At 46.5% G+C, this 14,966-nt stretch overlaps 2 protein-coding genes across 25 annotated transcripts in view; both read left to right on the top strand.

The window, feature by feature from the left end:
* The first annotated feature begins 1,048 nt into the window (after window positions 1-1,048).
* On the top strand, window positions 1,049-12,253 carry LOC110495566 (indian hedgehog B protein). Of its 3 annotated transcripts, XM_090239645.1 has the most exons (3): window positions 1,049-2,099; window positions 8,187-8,448; window positions 10,845-12,253. In XM_090239645.1, the coding sequence occupies exons 1-3, from the start codon at window positions 1,800-1,802 to the stop codon at window positions 11,546-11,548; spliced, it is 1,266 nt and encodes a 421-aa protein (XP_090095771.1). In that variant the 5' UTR covers window positions 1,049-1,799; the 3' UTR covers window positions 11,549-12,253. The 3 variants fall into 3 exon arrangements, with proteins under 3 accessions (XP_090095771.1, XP_090095772.1, XP_090095773.1); XM_090239646.1 differs by lacking the exons at window positions 1,049-2,099; window positions 8,187-8,448 and adding an exon at window positions 9,550-10,064; XM_090239647.1 differs by lacking the exons at window positions 1,049-2,099; window positions 8,187-8,448 and adding an exon at window positions 9,550-10,087.
* Window positions 12,254-12,448: 195 nt separating this feature from the next.
* LOC110495559 (myc box-dependent-interacting protein 1) overlaps window positions 12,449-14,966 on the top strand; it is a 40,339-nt gene continuing 37,821 nt past the window's right edge. For 12 of the 22 annotated variants that reach the window (XM_090239638.1, XM_090239643.1, XM_090239636.1 and 9 more), the window contains exon 1: window positions 12,774-13,295. In XM_090239638.1, coding sequence (XP_090095764.1) covers window positions 13,203-13,295 — 93 coding nt within the window. In that variant the 5' untranslated portion in view covers window positions 12,774-13,202. Of the gene's footprint in view, window positions 13,296-14,966 lie in introns of all 22 variants that reach the window. The other 10 variants (XM_090239635.1, XM_090239642.1, XM_090239633.1 and 7 more) reach the window with 5 other exon arrangements.

Below are 14,966 nucleotides of genomic sequence, written 5' to 3'. Positions count from 1 at the left end.
ACAAGTCAGTTTGTCAAATGTCTGCCCTGCTAGAGCTGCCCCGGTCAACTGTAAGTGCTGTTATTGTGAAGTGGAAACGTCTAGGAGTAACAACAGCTCAGCCAGGAAGTGGTAGGCCACACAAGCTCACAGAACAGGACCGCTGAAGCGCGTAGGGTGTAAAAATTGTCTGTCCTCATCTGCAACGTTCACCACCGAGTTCTAAACTGCCTCTGGAAGCAACGTCAGAACTGTTCGTTGGGAGCTTCATGAAATGGGTTTCCACGGCCGAGCAGCCGCACACAAGCCTAAGATCACCATGCGTAATGCCAAGTCTGCTGGAGGGGTGTAAAGCTCGCCGCCACTGGACTGGGGGACAGTGCTACCTGACCGAATGCATAGCGCTAACTGTAATGTTTGGTGGAGGAGGAATAATGGTCTGGAGCAATTTTTCATGGTTCAGGCTAGGCCCCTTTAGTTCCAGTGAAGGGAATTCTTAACCCTACAGAATACAATGACATTCTAGACCATTATGCGCTTCCAACTTTGTGGCAACAGTTTGGGGAAGGTCCTTTCCTGTTTCAGTATGACAATGCCCATGTGCACAAAGAGGTTCATACAGAAATGGTTTGTCGAGGTTGGTGTGGATGAACTTGACTGGCCTGCACAGAGCCCTGACCTCAACCCCATCGAACACCTTTTGGATGAATTGGAACGAGCTGGGCCTAATCGCCTAACATCAGTGCCCGGCCTCACTAATGCTCTTGTGGCTGAATGGAAGCAAATCCCCGCAGCAATGTTCCAGCATATAGTAGAAAGCCCTCCCAGAAGAGTGGAGGCTGTTATAGCAGAAAGGGGGTGACCACAGTGAGGGTACAGGAGTCGTTGACGGGTTTTGGAAGTCCTGACTGTCTCCCTTAATGAAATCGGACATGCATGCGGCAATTACCGCGCTTCTTACTGAGGGCGATTCATTTATGTTCGCATTAACAATATTCTGGAGGGGGAGGGGGGGGGGCTGTCTTTCACCAGGTTATGAGTCCAAGATAATCACACGGGTCCAAAGGACAGTATCGGTGTGTGCGCGAGTCTAGACGGCTGTAGGCTGTTGTTTGTCTCGCACAGTGGCGTTGAGCAGAAAGAGCCGAGCGTGTGGGCAATAAAGTGAAATGGCTCGGCCGGGCTGACCAGATGGGAGGAGAGGTAGGCTGGGACGGGACAGAGGGCAGGACTGGCAGGGCGCGGTCTCCTCCACGGCATCTGATCTTTCGGAACTCATCCATTTCCAGTTGAGCTGAGAGTCTTGCACCACAGGCCACGCATTGAGAGCCAAGCCGAGTGGCAGGAAAACCGCTGCGGGGACACCCTTTGACCGCTACCCCAAAAGCCCAGTCAGTCTGCGCACCGGGGCCTGTCTGACTGAGGGACGTTTCTCACAGCTAAGGGAACGGCTTTGAACCTGTCTGCCAAGATAAACGATTTTTCCCTATTTATGCGCGCGTCTCCGCTTGAACTGTGAGACGAGACGTTCACCGTGAGAGGAGCAGCTGAACGCGCCGGTACTTTATTATAGGGGATCTTACCTGGGGTTTTAAAAGACGCCGGCGCTGTACTCCATCTCCAGTAGCGCAGCGTCTTTTTGCGCGCCGGGATATGGCGAGTTTTGGGGACTTGGTGATTCATTTGTAACTGTCCTCCTCCCCCTCTTGTACCCTGTGAAAGGAGATAAGCAGCGACCAGGGGGAGGAGGTGTTTTAAATTGATCAGTGACATTTTTCTGTCACCTCCTTTTGGGGTGTCCGTTGGCGTGGGTGAGTGGAATGCTACTCCCCAGGCTCGTGGTGTGCCTCGCCGGGTGCGCAGTGATTCTCTCGCAGGTCAGCGAGGGCTGCGGGCCAGGAAGGGGATATGGCAAGAGGAGGTCACCGAGGAAGCTTGCGCCACTTGCCTACAAGCAGTTCAGCCCTAACGTAGCGGAGAAGACACTAGGTGCGAGTGGTCGATATGAGGGGAAAATAACACGGACCTCGGAGCGCTTCAAAGAGCTGACCCCGAACTATAACCCTGACATCATATTTAAAGATGAAGAGAACACAGGTGCAGACCGGATGATGACACAGGTAAGACTAGCCTATACCCTGGATAGACTAGATTCGTAAAGCCCTACTGTGATATCATGCTTCATTGGCCATGTCAAACACGTATCTGCACTTGGGACACTTGTATGTGGGATTGGGTAGCTCCCTAAAGCCTACCTCTTGTACTTTGTACAGCCTTTAAACCCGTGGACCTGTCTTATCGATGCCGTGTTATTGACTTTGGTTTCCTGGCCAGGAGCAGTGCACAGCACTGATTACAGAGTGCGTATTTGCACAACGTGCTTGAGTCACGCAATCCAAAGAGCGTATTGTTGGCAACATGATAGATGTGGAGGGTGACTCAGAATGGTATTGGGATATGGAGAGGTTTGCCAGTCTGGCCCTCATCAGGTCGCCCGCAGGACATCAGTAAAAGTTGGACTGGCGGCTCCAATAACTGGTCTGATGGTTGGTTCCAACATTTTTCGTGCAGAGCTGAAATAGCATCACATGAGATATTTGGAGTTAATTTAAATTGGGGCTGCCGCATGCGTAAAGCTGGGCAGCTGCAACAAACCTTATAACGCAACCCCTTCTATAAAAGTACGGAATAGTGGAAGCATGTAATTAAAACACTATGTCCTCTGTTTTTACATTTTTGGGGAAAAACACCCAATCGTCCTACTTGGTCAGAGCCTGACTCGGTGCATATGCAAATGTTTACAGTTCGTTTAAGAGTTAACGGTCGCCTTTTGGACTGTCAGACTTTTTACGACACGCTCATTGATGTGGTTCCGAGAGTGGAATTTATTTGACTTCAATTCCCTAGGAATAAAGTATTTATATCTGCCTCTTGTGACCACGGGCTTCCTCTGAAAGGCGAGCATTTATGTCCCCCACGTGGAAACAGAGTGCCAGATCTCACTCGGGTTGTTAGCTGTCACCTCGCTCCAAGCGCACACAAACACACAGGGCTGCGCGTTTAACTTGACCTGCGCACAATTTATGTGCTCCGAGCGCGACCGCCGCCGCCTGCCACAGGAGACAACCTCCTGTTTGTTTTTCACCATTTTGTGTTATTTTTCTGTTTGTTTTTGAAGCACATGTGCAAAAATAGTCCACTTCACATGCATTCAAGACTTAATTATACACATTTTTCGCCTCTTATTTTTAAATCAGCAGTGGTGACTTGCCTGCCCGCGAGTGGCACTGGAGCGCGCATACAGACGTGACTGTTCAGCGGCTGAAGCCATAGGTGTGCACACTGCACAGGCACGTGTTGTCAACTCGACATCGAATGTTTGTGTAGCTCGTGGTCAGTGCGAAACCGCGCCTACAGAAACCCCGTCGATCTGTACCTTGAAAGTAAAACCAACAAAATTAATCGACTGATTTATGGACTCGAGTTCGTGTCTGCGACCGCAGAGGAAAAAAATTGATGTTAAAATCCACACCACTGTGAAAAGGCATCTATTGGGACTCTGCAATGAGCTATTCTTATCCCGGTGAACCTGAGAGGACCGACATGGAAAAATAAGTTAGAACACCATACATAGATTTTGAAATACAACATTGGCCAAGCTAATAGCCTAAACCTATCCAAATGCAACACGTAAAAGACACATAGTGTCAAAATATTATTGTAACCTATAGGGGCCACTACCAATCTAGCCCGAGTTTAGCTGTGCAGTTGGCCGAGAGTGGCAGTGCCTATGTCTCCACTTAATAGAAATCATGCGGTAGAATACATACACTGAGTATACAAAACATTATGAACACCTGCTGTTTCCTTGACAGACTGACCAGGTGAATCTAGGCCAAAGCTATGATCACTAATTGATGTCACTTGTTAAATCCACTTCAATCAGTGTCGATGTGGGGAGGAGACAATTGAGTCATGGATTGTGTATGTGTGAAATTCAGAGGGTGAATGGGAAAGACAAAAGATTTACATACCTTTGAATATTGTATGGTAGTAGGTGCCAGGCGCACTGGTTTGAGTGTCAAAAACTGCAAAGCTCAACAGCTTCCAGTGTGTATCAAGAGTGGTCCACCACCCAAAGGACATCCAGCCAACTTGACACAACTGAAGGAAGCATTGGAGTCAACATGGGCCAGCAGCCCTGTTTCAGTCCGTTTGACACCTTGTAGAGTCCATGCCTGATAAATTGAGGCTGTTCTGAGGGCAAAAGGGGGGAAACTCAATATTAGGAAGGTGTTTCTAATGTTTCATACACTCAGTGTGGTATGTATGTATGTGTATACCCCGGTGCACAACTGAGCAAGAGGACAAGTACATTAGAGTGTCTAGTTTGAGAAACAGACACCTCACAAATCCTCAACTGGCAGCTTCATTAAATAGTGTTGACTGGTGTTTTGTGGGTACTATATAATGAAGCTGCCAGTTGAGGACATGTGAGGCATCTGTTTCTCAAACTAGACACTCTAATGTACTTGTCATTTTGCTCAGTTGTGCACCTGGGCCTCCCACTCTTTCTATTCTGGTTAGAGCCAGTTTGCAATGTTCTGTGAAGGGAGTAGTACACAGCATTGTACGAGATCTTCAGTTTCTTGACAATTTCTCGCATGGAATAGACTTCATTTCTCAGAACAAGAATAGACTGATGAGTTTCAGAAGAAAGTTTCTTGTTTCTGGCCATTTTGAGCCTGTTATCAAACCTACAAATTCTGATGCTCCAGATACGCAACTAGTTTAAAGAAGGCCAGTTCTTTTGCTTCTTTAATCAGGATTTTCAGCTGTGCTAGCATAATTGCAAAAGGGTTTTCTAATGATCAATTAGCCTTTTAAAATTATAAACTTGGATTAGCTTAAACAAAGTGCCATTGGAACACAGGAGTGATGGTTGCTGATAATGAGCCTCTGTACGCCTATGTAGATATTCCATTAAAAATCAGCCGTTTCCAGCTACAATACTCATTTACAACATTAATAATGTCTACACTGTATTTCTGATCAATTTGATGGACAAAAAAATTGCTTTTCTTTCAAAAACAAGGACATTTCTGTGACCACAAACTTTTGAATGGTAGTGTATACACTACATTCAGAAAGTATTCAGACTCCGTGACTTTTTCCACATTTTGTTACATTACAGCCTTATTCTAAAATTGATTAAAATTGTTTTTTCCTCGTTAATCTACACACAATAACCCAAAATGTCAAAGCAAAAATAGGTTTTTAGAAATGTTTGCAAATTCATGAAAATAATCTGAAATATCACATTTTCACAAGTATTCATACCCTTTACTCAGTACTTTGTTGAAGCACCTTTGGCAGCGATTACAGCCTTGAGTCTTCTTGGGTATGACGCTAACTTGGCACACCTGTATTTGGGGAGTTTCTCCCATTGTTCTCTGCAGATCCTCTCAAGCTCTGTTCGGTTAGATCGGGAGCGTCGCTGCACAGCCAATTTCAGGGCTCTCCAGAGATGTTAAAACGGGTTCAAGTCCGGGCTCTGGCTGGGCCACTCAAGGACATTCAGAGACTTGTCCCGTAGACACCCTTGTGTTGTCTTGGCTGTGTGGTTAGGGTTGTTGTCCTGTTGGAAGGGGAACCTTCACCCCAGTCTGAGGTCCTGAGCACTCTGGAGCAGGTTTTCATCAAGGATCTCTCTGTACTTTGCTCTGTTCATCTTTCCCTCAATCCTGACTAGTCTCCCAGTCCCTGGTGCGGAAAAACATCCCCACAGCATGATGCTGCCATGAGCATGCTTCCCCGTAGGGATGGTGCCAGGTTTCCTCCAGACAATGCGCTTGGGTTCAATCTTGGCGTCATCAGACCAGAGAATCTTGTTTCTCATGGTCTGAGAGTCTTTAGGTGTCTTTTGGCAACTCTAAGCGGGCTGTCATGTTCCTTTTACTGAGGAGTGGCTTCCATCTGGCCACTCTACCTTAAAGGCCTGATTGGTGGAGTGCTGCAGAGATGGGAGAACCTTCCATAAGGACAACCATCTCTACAGAGGAACTCTGGAGCTCTGTCAGAGTGACCATCGGGTTCTTGGTCACCTCCCTGACCAAGGCCCTTCTCCCCTGATTTCTCAGTTTGGCTGGGTGGCCAGCTCTAGGAAGAGTCTTGGTGGTTACAAACTTCTTCCATTTAAGAATGATGGAGGGCCACTGTGTTCTTGGGGACACTTCACCAGATCTGTACCTCAACACAATCCTGTCTCGGAGCTCTACAGACAATTCCTTCAACCTCATGGTTTGGTTTTTGCTATGACATGCACTGTCAACTGTGGGACCTTATATAAACAGGTGTGTGCCTTTCCAAATCATGTCCAATCAATTGAATTTACCACAGGTGGACTCCAAGTTGTCGAAACATCTCAAGGATGATCAATGGAAAACGGATACACCTGAGCTCAACTCACAGCAAGAGAGTGAATACTTATGTCAATAAGGTATTTCGGTTTTATAGGGTACTGTGTGTAGATCAATGAGGGAAAAAAATGTCAAATCCATTTTAGAATAAGGCTGTAACGTAACAAAATGTGGATAAAAAGTCAAGGGGTCTGAATACCTTCCAAATTCACTTTGTACATATAGGTGTACCTAATGTTTTGTACACTCGGTATATATATATATACCGAGTGTGTGTATATATATATATATATATATATATATATATATATATATATATATATATATATATATATATATATATATATACCTACCACTGTGTATATGTGTGTGTGTGTATATATATATATATATATATATATATATAATACACCTACCAGACACGTACACTGTATGTGTTCTGAACAGAAATGAAGGGCCTGTGTATATCACCGGCTTAGGGAATCCTGTGACCTAACCCACCCTTTCAGTCTGCAGAAGCTATATGTCACACTGTCTACATGTCCCTCAAATTGTAATCTGGACCTCCAAGCCAGTTCTGCTGCTTTTTTTCTATTCTTCCCCTCTATTCAGGGAATGATTTAGACCTGGGACACCAGGTGAGTGCAATTCATTATCAGGTAGAAGAGAGAACCAGCAGTAGTCCGGACCTCATATAGGATGAGATGTGAATACCCTGCTCTGTTATCTCCATAAAGTAGTGTCATGTATCCTATTGTGAATGAGATGGTGACAAAAATAATGAGAAATTTAGCTTTAGGTGATCTGAGGTCAAGTGTGTGTGTGTGCTTGGTGTGTGTGTGTGTGTGACTAGGGAACGTCCAACACCATCAGGGTCCTCAATAGGACCTCTCACCCTCTATTTGCTCACCCTCACCAGACCCAAATTTGGGGAGAGCTGCATTGGCTGGCTGTTCATACCCACGTCTCCCTCTATCCTCCTGTCCAATACCCTCTAACTTCACACCACCCCTCTACCTCAATACCCCCCTAACCTCACCCCAACCTACCACTCCACCCTATCCCACCTACCACTCCACCCTATCCCACCTACCACCACCCTATCCCACCTACCTCTCCACCCTATCCCACCTACCTCTCCACCCTATCCCACCTACCTCTCCACCCTATCCCACCTACCTCTCCACCCTATCCCACCTACCTCTCCACCCTATCCCACCTACCACTCCCCCCTTTCTCCGGTCCCTAACTGAGACTCTCAGCCTCCTCTCTCGCCACAGAGAGCAAACACCCAGGCTGATGAGACTGTAGGGGGGCATTGTCTGCTGGCCAGATGCAGGGGGGGAGGTGTTGAGGAGTGGGGCCTTCTGTGGTGGGGTGGCTGGTTTGTTGAACAGCCCCAGGCTTCTACATTGGTTGGATGGGGTGGATGCCTGATGGATAGCTCTTGCACCAGGGTTCTTTCTCAATTGGCTGTCCTCGAATGCTTGTGTATGGACTTTTTGATCTTCTCCTCCAATGCCTTTTGAGCAGGAGGTGAGAAAAGAAGACACGAGGAATCAAGGAAAGACCATTGAGAAAGAGCTATGGACTACATTGTGTAATGATGTGTAATCATTCTTTCAGCCATTTTAAGTATATGAACTGTTATAAATGCACTTTGGATTACACACTGACACATGTAGATTCACCCCACATCTCTAACACTCCTGTCTCTCTCTCTTCCCTCTCCTCCCTTCCTCCCTCTCCTCCCTCCCATGACCCTTAACCCTTAACCCTCCCGAGCAGCGCTGCAAGGACAAGCTGAACTCTCTGGCCATCTCGGTGATGAACCTGTGGCCGGGGGTGCGCCTCCGGGTCACAGAGGGCTGGGACGAGGACGGCCACCATTCTGAGGAGTCGCTCCACTACGAGGGACGGGCGGTCGACATCACGACCTCTGACCGCGACCGCAACAAGTACGCCATGTTGGCTCGACTGGCAGTTGAGGCCGGCTTCGACTGGGTCTACTACGAGTCCAAGGCCCACGTGCACTGCAGTGTGAAGTCGGGTGAGAGACGGAGAGAGAGGGGCAGGAAGGAGGGGAGGGAAAGAGGGCTGAAGGGGAGAGCAAGAGGGAGATTGAACAAGCATCAGAGAGAGACCGGAGGAAGGAGAAAGGAGGATGTAGCAGTAACACACTGTGCATGGACGTCTGTTTCACCTAACTGCCACTAATGAAAAAAAAACAACCTCTCACTCTTTCTCGGTACGTGATAATAGTGAAAATATGGATAGTGAATGATTTGATACACAGGGAATGATTTGAGAGGGTTTTTGACTGCCTTCACCTTAACTGGACACACATTGGACACTTAGCAGAGGAGGGACAGCATCACCTCTACATTCCTTACTAAACATAACACTGAACCACTTGAAGACGTCCTTCAACAGTGGCCACCTCGTCACTATGGATCAAATCAAAACGGACGCCTGCTTTTTGGGGGGGGGTCACAGCTAGAGGGACATACAGCCGCTTTGGGTGACTGACTTCTCAGCTTCTTCCCTAACCCCTTCTAACCCTCTTCACCACAACTGTCTCTTGACCCATCTATGACCTGGCCATTGTTGCTTAAAGCTTACATTAGGATCAGTAGAGTGACTCACCATTAAGGGAGAGGTAGCTACTGCAACTTTATGTGGTCACTCACTCACAACCCCCCTTTTGCTAGAAATGATTCCCTTATGTTACTGGCATGCTATGCTGCAGCAATATGTTGGTGTGCAGCGTTGCTTCAGTTGACTTTGTGTCTCTTCTGCTTCTTCTTTCTCCCATTGATGTAGCCTCATTGATAAAGCCACAGACGTTAGTAGTGTAGCTAAGCGATGATCCTTGTTCAGGACTGATTCGGTTGTCAGGGGAACGGTATAGAACACAGAATAGAGCAAAACAGAGCAGAGGCAGATCAAACTGTCCTCTCTTGTACTACGTGGTGCCTGAAATGATCTTTTCCCTCTGTCCTCTCTTTATTTAATTTCCCTCTGTCCTCTCTTGATTTATTTTCCCTCTATCCTCTCTTTATTTATTTTCCCTCTATCCTCTCTCTATTTATTTTCCCTCTATCCTCTCTTTATTTATTTTTCCTCTGTTCCTTCTGTCTTTCCTACCCAGATCGGGTTGCGAGTCACCAGTCCTTGACTTGATCGGAAGACGGCACCGGGCGCCATTTTTTTTTTTTTTCCAACTGAAACCTCAAACTGTGAAAAAGAAAAACCACTCAAGAAAGACATCTCTTCATAGACCAAGAAGTCTCATCTGCTGCTACAAGTGACATCATAATACCAAGGCTTCCTTGAAACTCCATTCTAACACTTACTGTAGGTAGCCTAGTGGTTAGAACGCTGGACTAGCAACCAAAAGGTTGCAAGTTTGAATCCCTGAGCTGACAAGGTAAAAATCTGTGGTTCAGCCCCTGAACAAGGCTGTTTCTAGGCCATAATTGAAAATAAGAATTTGTTCTTAACTGACTTGCCTAGTTAAATAAAAGGTCAAATATAACTGAGTGGGGGACCCAAAAACTGACACCAATACAAAGAGCCCACAAGGGAGCGCTACCCAACCAGACCCCTACTACATTCAGGACTGGAAAGGTGAATGAAGAAGAAGAAGAATGATTTACCAAGAAGGTGCCCCTAGATGCTGATCTTGGGTCAGTTTTTTGTATTTTTCCCACTAATGGAGCTTATGATTGGGGGAACGGAAGCTGATCCTAGACCTGTGCCTAGAGGAAACTTCACCCCTGAACAACCAAGTACATGGCATGTTACACCATACATTGGAGATGATGTGGAGTTTGAGGTTATGTTGGTGCAGTGGGCGGAGTCTCGGTCCACAGATGATTAACCTCCACTTCCTGATTCTCCGATCATTTGGCTGGACCTGGCCTTGGTCCTACCTTGCACAAATATTTGTGTAGATAGACTTGAGACAGTCCCAACGTACCACATCAAGTTCAGCACCTTAAAACACAAATGAACACAGACTTGCACACACACAAACTGAGGGATGGAAACACACACACACACACATTCAAATAGCAGCTTTAATCTTTCAGCCAGCTTTTGTTCTTTTCTGTGGAGTAGACGGAAATAAAGAAGCTAATCTTTATTTAAAGGGCGGAATATATTTGCTATGCGTAGACTTACTGTGTACCTACCCACCTCACAGAATGCATTGTTTCACAACCTCTCTTTCTCTCTCTCTCTCTCTCTCGCTCTCTGTCTCTCTCTCTCTGTCTCTCTCTCTCTGTCTCTCTCTCTCTGTCTCTCTGTCTCTCTCTCTCTGTCTCTCTCTCTCTGTCTCTCTCTCTCTGTCTCTCTCTCTCTGTCTCTCTCTCTATGTCTCTCTCTCTCTCTGTCTCTGTCTCTGTCTGTCTCTGTCTCTCTCTCTCTCTCTCTCTCTCTCAGAGCACTCCGTTGCCGCTAAATCAGGGGGGTGTTTTCCAGGAGGGGCGTGGGTGACCCTAGAGGACGGGGGTCAAAGGTTGATCCAGGACCTGCAGCCGGGTGAGCGAGTCCTCGCCTCTTCAGGGAGCGACGGCAGCGGAGAGCTCGTTTACAGCGAGGTCCTCACCTTCCTGGACCGCGACCCCGCAACCCGGAAGGAATTCTACACCATTGGGACAGAAGGCGGGGTTAGCCTGTCACTCACCGCTGCCCACCTGCTGTTCGTGTCCAAGGGAAACTGCTCTGAAGGGGCGGAGCCAACTCCGGGTAGTATGAGGACGGTATACGCCAGCGACGCGCGGCCAGGACAGTGTGTGCTAACCACAGTGTCTGGGGAGGAGGGGAGAAAAGGCGTGGGGCATCTCTCGCGCATCTCCCGGGTGAGTGTGCAGGAGGACAAGGGTGTGTTTGCACCCCTCACCCGCCATGGGACGCTGTCGGTGAACGGCATGGTGGCATCGTGCTATGCGGTGGTGGACAGGCATGACCTCGCCCACTGGGCCTTCGCCCCGCTCCGCCTGCTGCACCGTTGGACTGGCTCCGCTGGCGGACATTTTGGAGACACCGGGGTTCACTGGTACTCCCAGTTACTGTACTGGATAGGTAGTCTGCTGCTGGACTCTGGACACTTCCATCCCTGGGGACTGGCTGACCCAGGGAGGTGAGACTAGATGGGGAAGAGGAAGTAATGTAACTGGCTTGGTTGGTGAGATATACAGACCAGATGACCCACTGGACTGATGCCCCATTGGACCTGACTATAAAAGGGCGGGGTTTACCTTGTTCTCGAGTCTAGCACACTGATGCAGAGGGCGGACTCTCAGGAAAAGGGTGGGGCTTGATGACTGACCACGCCTATTTCATTGGAGAGAGGAGATTGAGCCATGAATGAATCTGGACAGATAGACAATGTGTTCTCTCACACCATAGTATACAAATCATTGTGACCCCCGAGGAAAAACTACAAATGGGTGTGTCCTCTTCACACAGATGGGACAGGTGGACCTGGTCGTGTCTGTGGTGAGACCATAGTTTCTAAAGGGGGGAGAGTTTGTTTTATTTAACATTGAGAGGTGTCTCATTGAAATCAAGCTACCATTATGAAGAACATCTAAAGCATTTTCTTTTTTGATCTTTTTTGATTGCTTCACAGTAAGATGTCCGTAACACGACACAACTATGATGTCGCAACTTGGCAACTGAAGGAAAGTATAGGCTTCATGTATAGAACATATCTAGAGGTATGATATTTTAAGGCAACATTTACTGTATTTTATTAAAGCGATGTCTGAAATATTTATGATTTTAATATTATGTATAATGAGATATTTAAAGATTTATTTTTTGAAATTAAATATTATGGAAATGCTCCTGGTTTTGTTTTCTATTATACATCGCAACATTGTAACTCTCTTTGCTGTAGATATGAACCCAAGCAACAACTTTAAAGGCTGAAGCCATAAAAGTTATATGAAGGCTACATAAAGCATTTAAGATTGTTGTTTTCGTAAGTCTTGGCACAGCTTTCTCTCACTGCCATCTCCTGGTAGACCATGATACGGTACGAGGGTGATAGACAATTCCACGTGATAATACGCTTCTATGATCTCAATTTAACTACACTGCATCATTGAATCCCATTCAAACCAAGATGCAGAATACAAGTATAACGATTACATTTTGTGGCCACGACGACAGGTAACAAAATGTAGCCTACAGATGGCCTACTTTCTCTCAGATTATATAACTGTTTTAAATCATAGATGGTAGACTGTTAAAAATACTTCACATGATTCAATGAAATGATAAAGTAGAAGTCTATTCGCAGCAGCAACTCCCACACACCGGTTGCATCCATAACAGTTGGCGAGTCGGCTAATAAATGTTAACTACTGTGCCTTTAAGAGGATGGACGAGCAGAGGGGAAATTTAATCGCTCTTTAACGGACCAAAAGCTCATCAATTGACTGACGAGCAAGAAGGACGATTTTCGGATCTTTGCAGCGTCAATTCGCTTCTTGCAGCGTCAATTGCCAAAAAGTTACTTTTTTCTTAGTTTTTACACGTGGGACTATGTTGTTAAACTACCTGAGTTGATTAGATTACGTGTTGCACCTTTCAGAAACAGTCATCGGGATTACAATTACGCGCTACCCACACCGTTATCGAGGGCTTTTACGCAGCACCGAGTCCTGGGGAGTCCCTCGCATCCGCACATACCCTTCCTCCTGTTCGACAAGTTCTGTCCCTTTCTTTCCTCACACCAGTTTACATCGCATAGCTGTTAATTAGGGATTCGGAGCAGTAAAGAACGGTAAAATGGCTGAGGAGCAGGGGAAACCGGGGAAAGGGATCAACACTGGGAAACTGGCCACCAGCATGCAGAAAAGACTTAGTAGAGCGCAAGAAAAGGTAAGCAGGTAGACTGAGACGTGCTCTTTCACACTACGTTTTTTTCTCTCAATTGAAACCGCACAGAGTGCATTCAACTGGGTACTGTGGCTGACCAGTTCTACACCCAGCTTTCCATCTAAATGTCAAGCCCGCTCCGCTATTTCTATTTGCGTTCTCGGCCTCATTTGTGAATCTAACCCGTTAGTTTTGACAGGCAGCAGGGGGTTGGGTTATTGCAGGAAGAGCCGAATGCGCTGACAAATTAAATTGCAGCCACACGCATGCTTATTTTTCTAACCGGTTGTCTTTGTTCTGTCCGTATAACTACTTTCTTACAATGCATGTGTTACATTGGACACTTACAGTAGGATGTTACAATGTAGACTAGCCTCTCTCTCAGTGAAGTGGCGGGTATTCCTAAAATTACAGTTTTATTTGACCAGTTTATTTATTTACTAAGTCCTGGAAATATCCTCACTGAGTGAAGTTTGAAATTGTGAGCACAATTATTAATTATATAAGTAATTACATGATAGTGTCAGAATAACATTTTAAGGAGACTTTCTGCTTTCTAAAGCCAAACTTCTCCCAAGTGAAGCAGGCAGGAAATGTTGTCTAGTCGGATGACTCTTTGCCCAAACCCTTGGGAATTAACGACCACAACAACACCAGACTCTGGCATTACAGGAAGCTCAGTCAACTGCAAGGGGGAAATAAACCATGGAACAGACAGACCTAGCCTCGTCTTCTCTTCAGCTCTAGTTTACCACAGTGGGACACCTCGGTTTCCATTGGAGTACAGGCTTGTCTACAAATCCACATGGTCACTTCCTGTCATGTCCTCATTATAGGAATGGTAATCCCACTCCTGTCTATTTGGCTTGGAATGACGATCTATGGATAGATGCTTGGCCCCTAGGATGGGGAGTAGGGATGGAAAAAGACTGGCTGAGTGTGACTTGGCTTTCCTCAGTGTTCGTGTGTGTTTGTCCGTCTGATAATGTGCATACGTGTGTTTGAGAGAGTGCTTGCCAACCCTCCTGGTTTGACCTTTGACCTGGAGTCTTCTAGCATTAACCTTCACCCCCAAGTCAGCAGTAGAGCTATTTCAGGAGATTGAATTAATCCCTGAATGAAATCGATAACTTGAAACGTAAACAAAAAAGTAAAAGGAGTTTTATTATCGGGAATGTGTTCTCCCGGAATGAGCTCTGAGTTTACGCTTCTCAAGCGGGGAAGCAACGTTTGAATCACTTCCTTGTTACCCTCACCTGAAAAATGTTAATGTTTCTGTCTCCACCCTCATTAACCATCTCATTCCTCAACATCATAGACACTATTCTTGTGTTACCATACTTTCAAGTCTCATCCATCGCTCGGCTATTAGAGTGAGAAAGCCAGAAATGTATTTTCCCCCTCTGTCTTACCCCTTCACCCTGCCACCAGCTGTCTTCTCTGACCAGTAACTCTGTCCCACCCCTTCACCCTGCCACCAGCTGTCTTCTCTGACCAGTAACTCTGTCCCACCCCTTCACCCTGCCACCAGCTTTCTTCGCAGACCAGTAACTCTGTCTGTATGGCTGGTGGTCACATTTAGATTCCACTTTGTAGTTTCTGGCTAGCTATTGGCTAACCCCTCCCTAGTGACTGACCTAAAGTTTCACCAGTGGACGGAGCGGAGGAATCTAG

This window comes from Oncorhynchus mykiss, chromosome 7 (genome assembly GCF_057628025.1).
Source record: "Oncorhynchus mykiss isolate SJ-2025 chromosome 7, ASM5762802v1, whole genome shotgun sequence".
NCBI classification, from domain to species: domain Eukaryota; kingdom Metazoa; phylum Chordata; class Actinopteri; order Salmoniformes; family Salmonidae; genus Oncorhynchus; species Oncorhynchus mykiss.
The sequence above is the reverse complement of the archived record's forward strand: the minus strand, read 5'-3'. Positions and strand labels throughout refer to the sequence as shown.

Bases quoted from the DNA above. Each gene is read 5' to 3' on its own strand.
- LOC110495566 (XM_090239645.1), top strand. From the start codon at position 1,800: ATGCTACTCCCCAGGCTCGTGGTGTGCCTCGCCGGGTGCGCAGTGATT. The intron at 2,100-8,186 runs GTAAGACTAGCC...CCTCCCGAGCAG, and splicing joins CAGACCGGATGATGACACAG to CGCTGCAAGGACAAGCTGAA. The intron at 8,449-10,844 runs GTGAGAGACGGA...TCTCTCTCTCAG, and splicing joins GCACTGCAGTGTGAAGTCGG to AGCACTCCGTTGCCGCTAAA.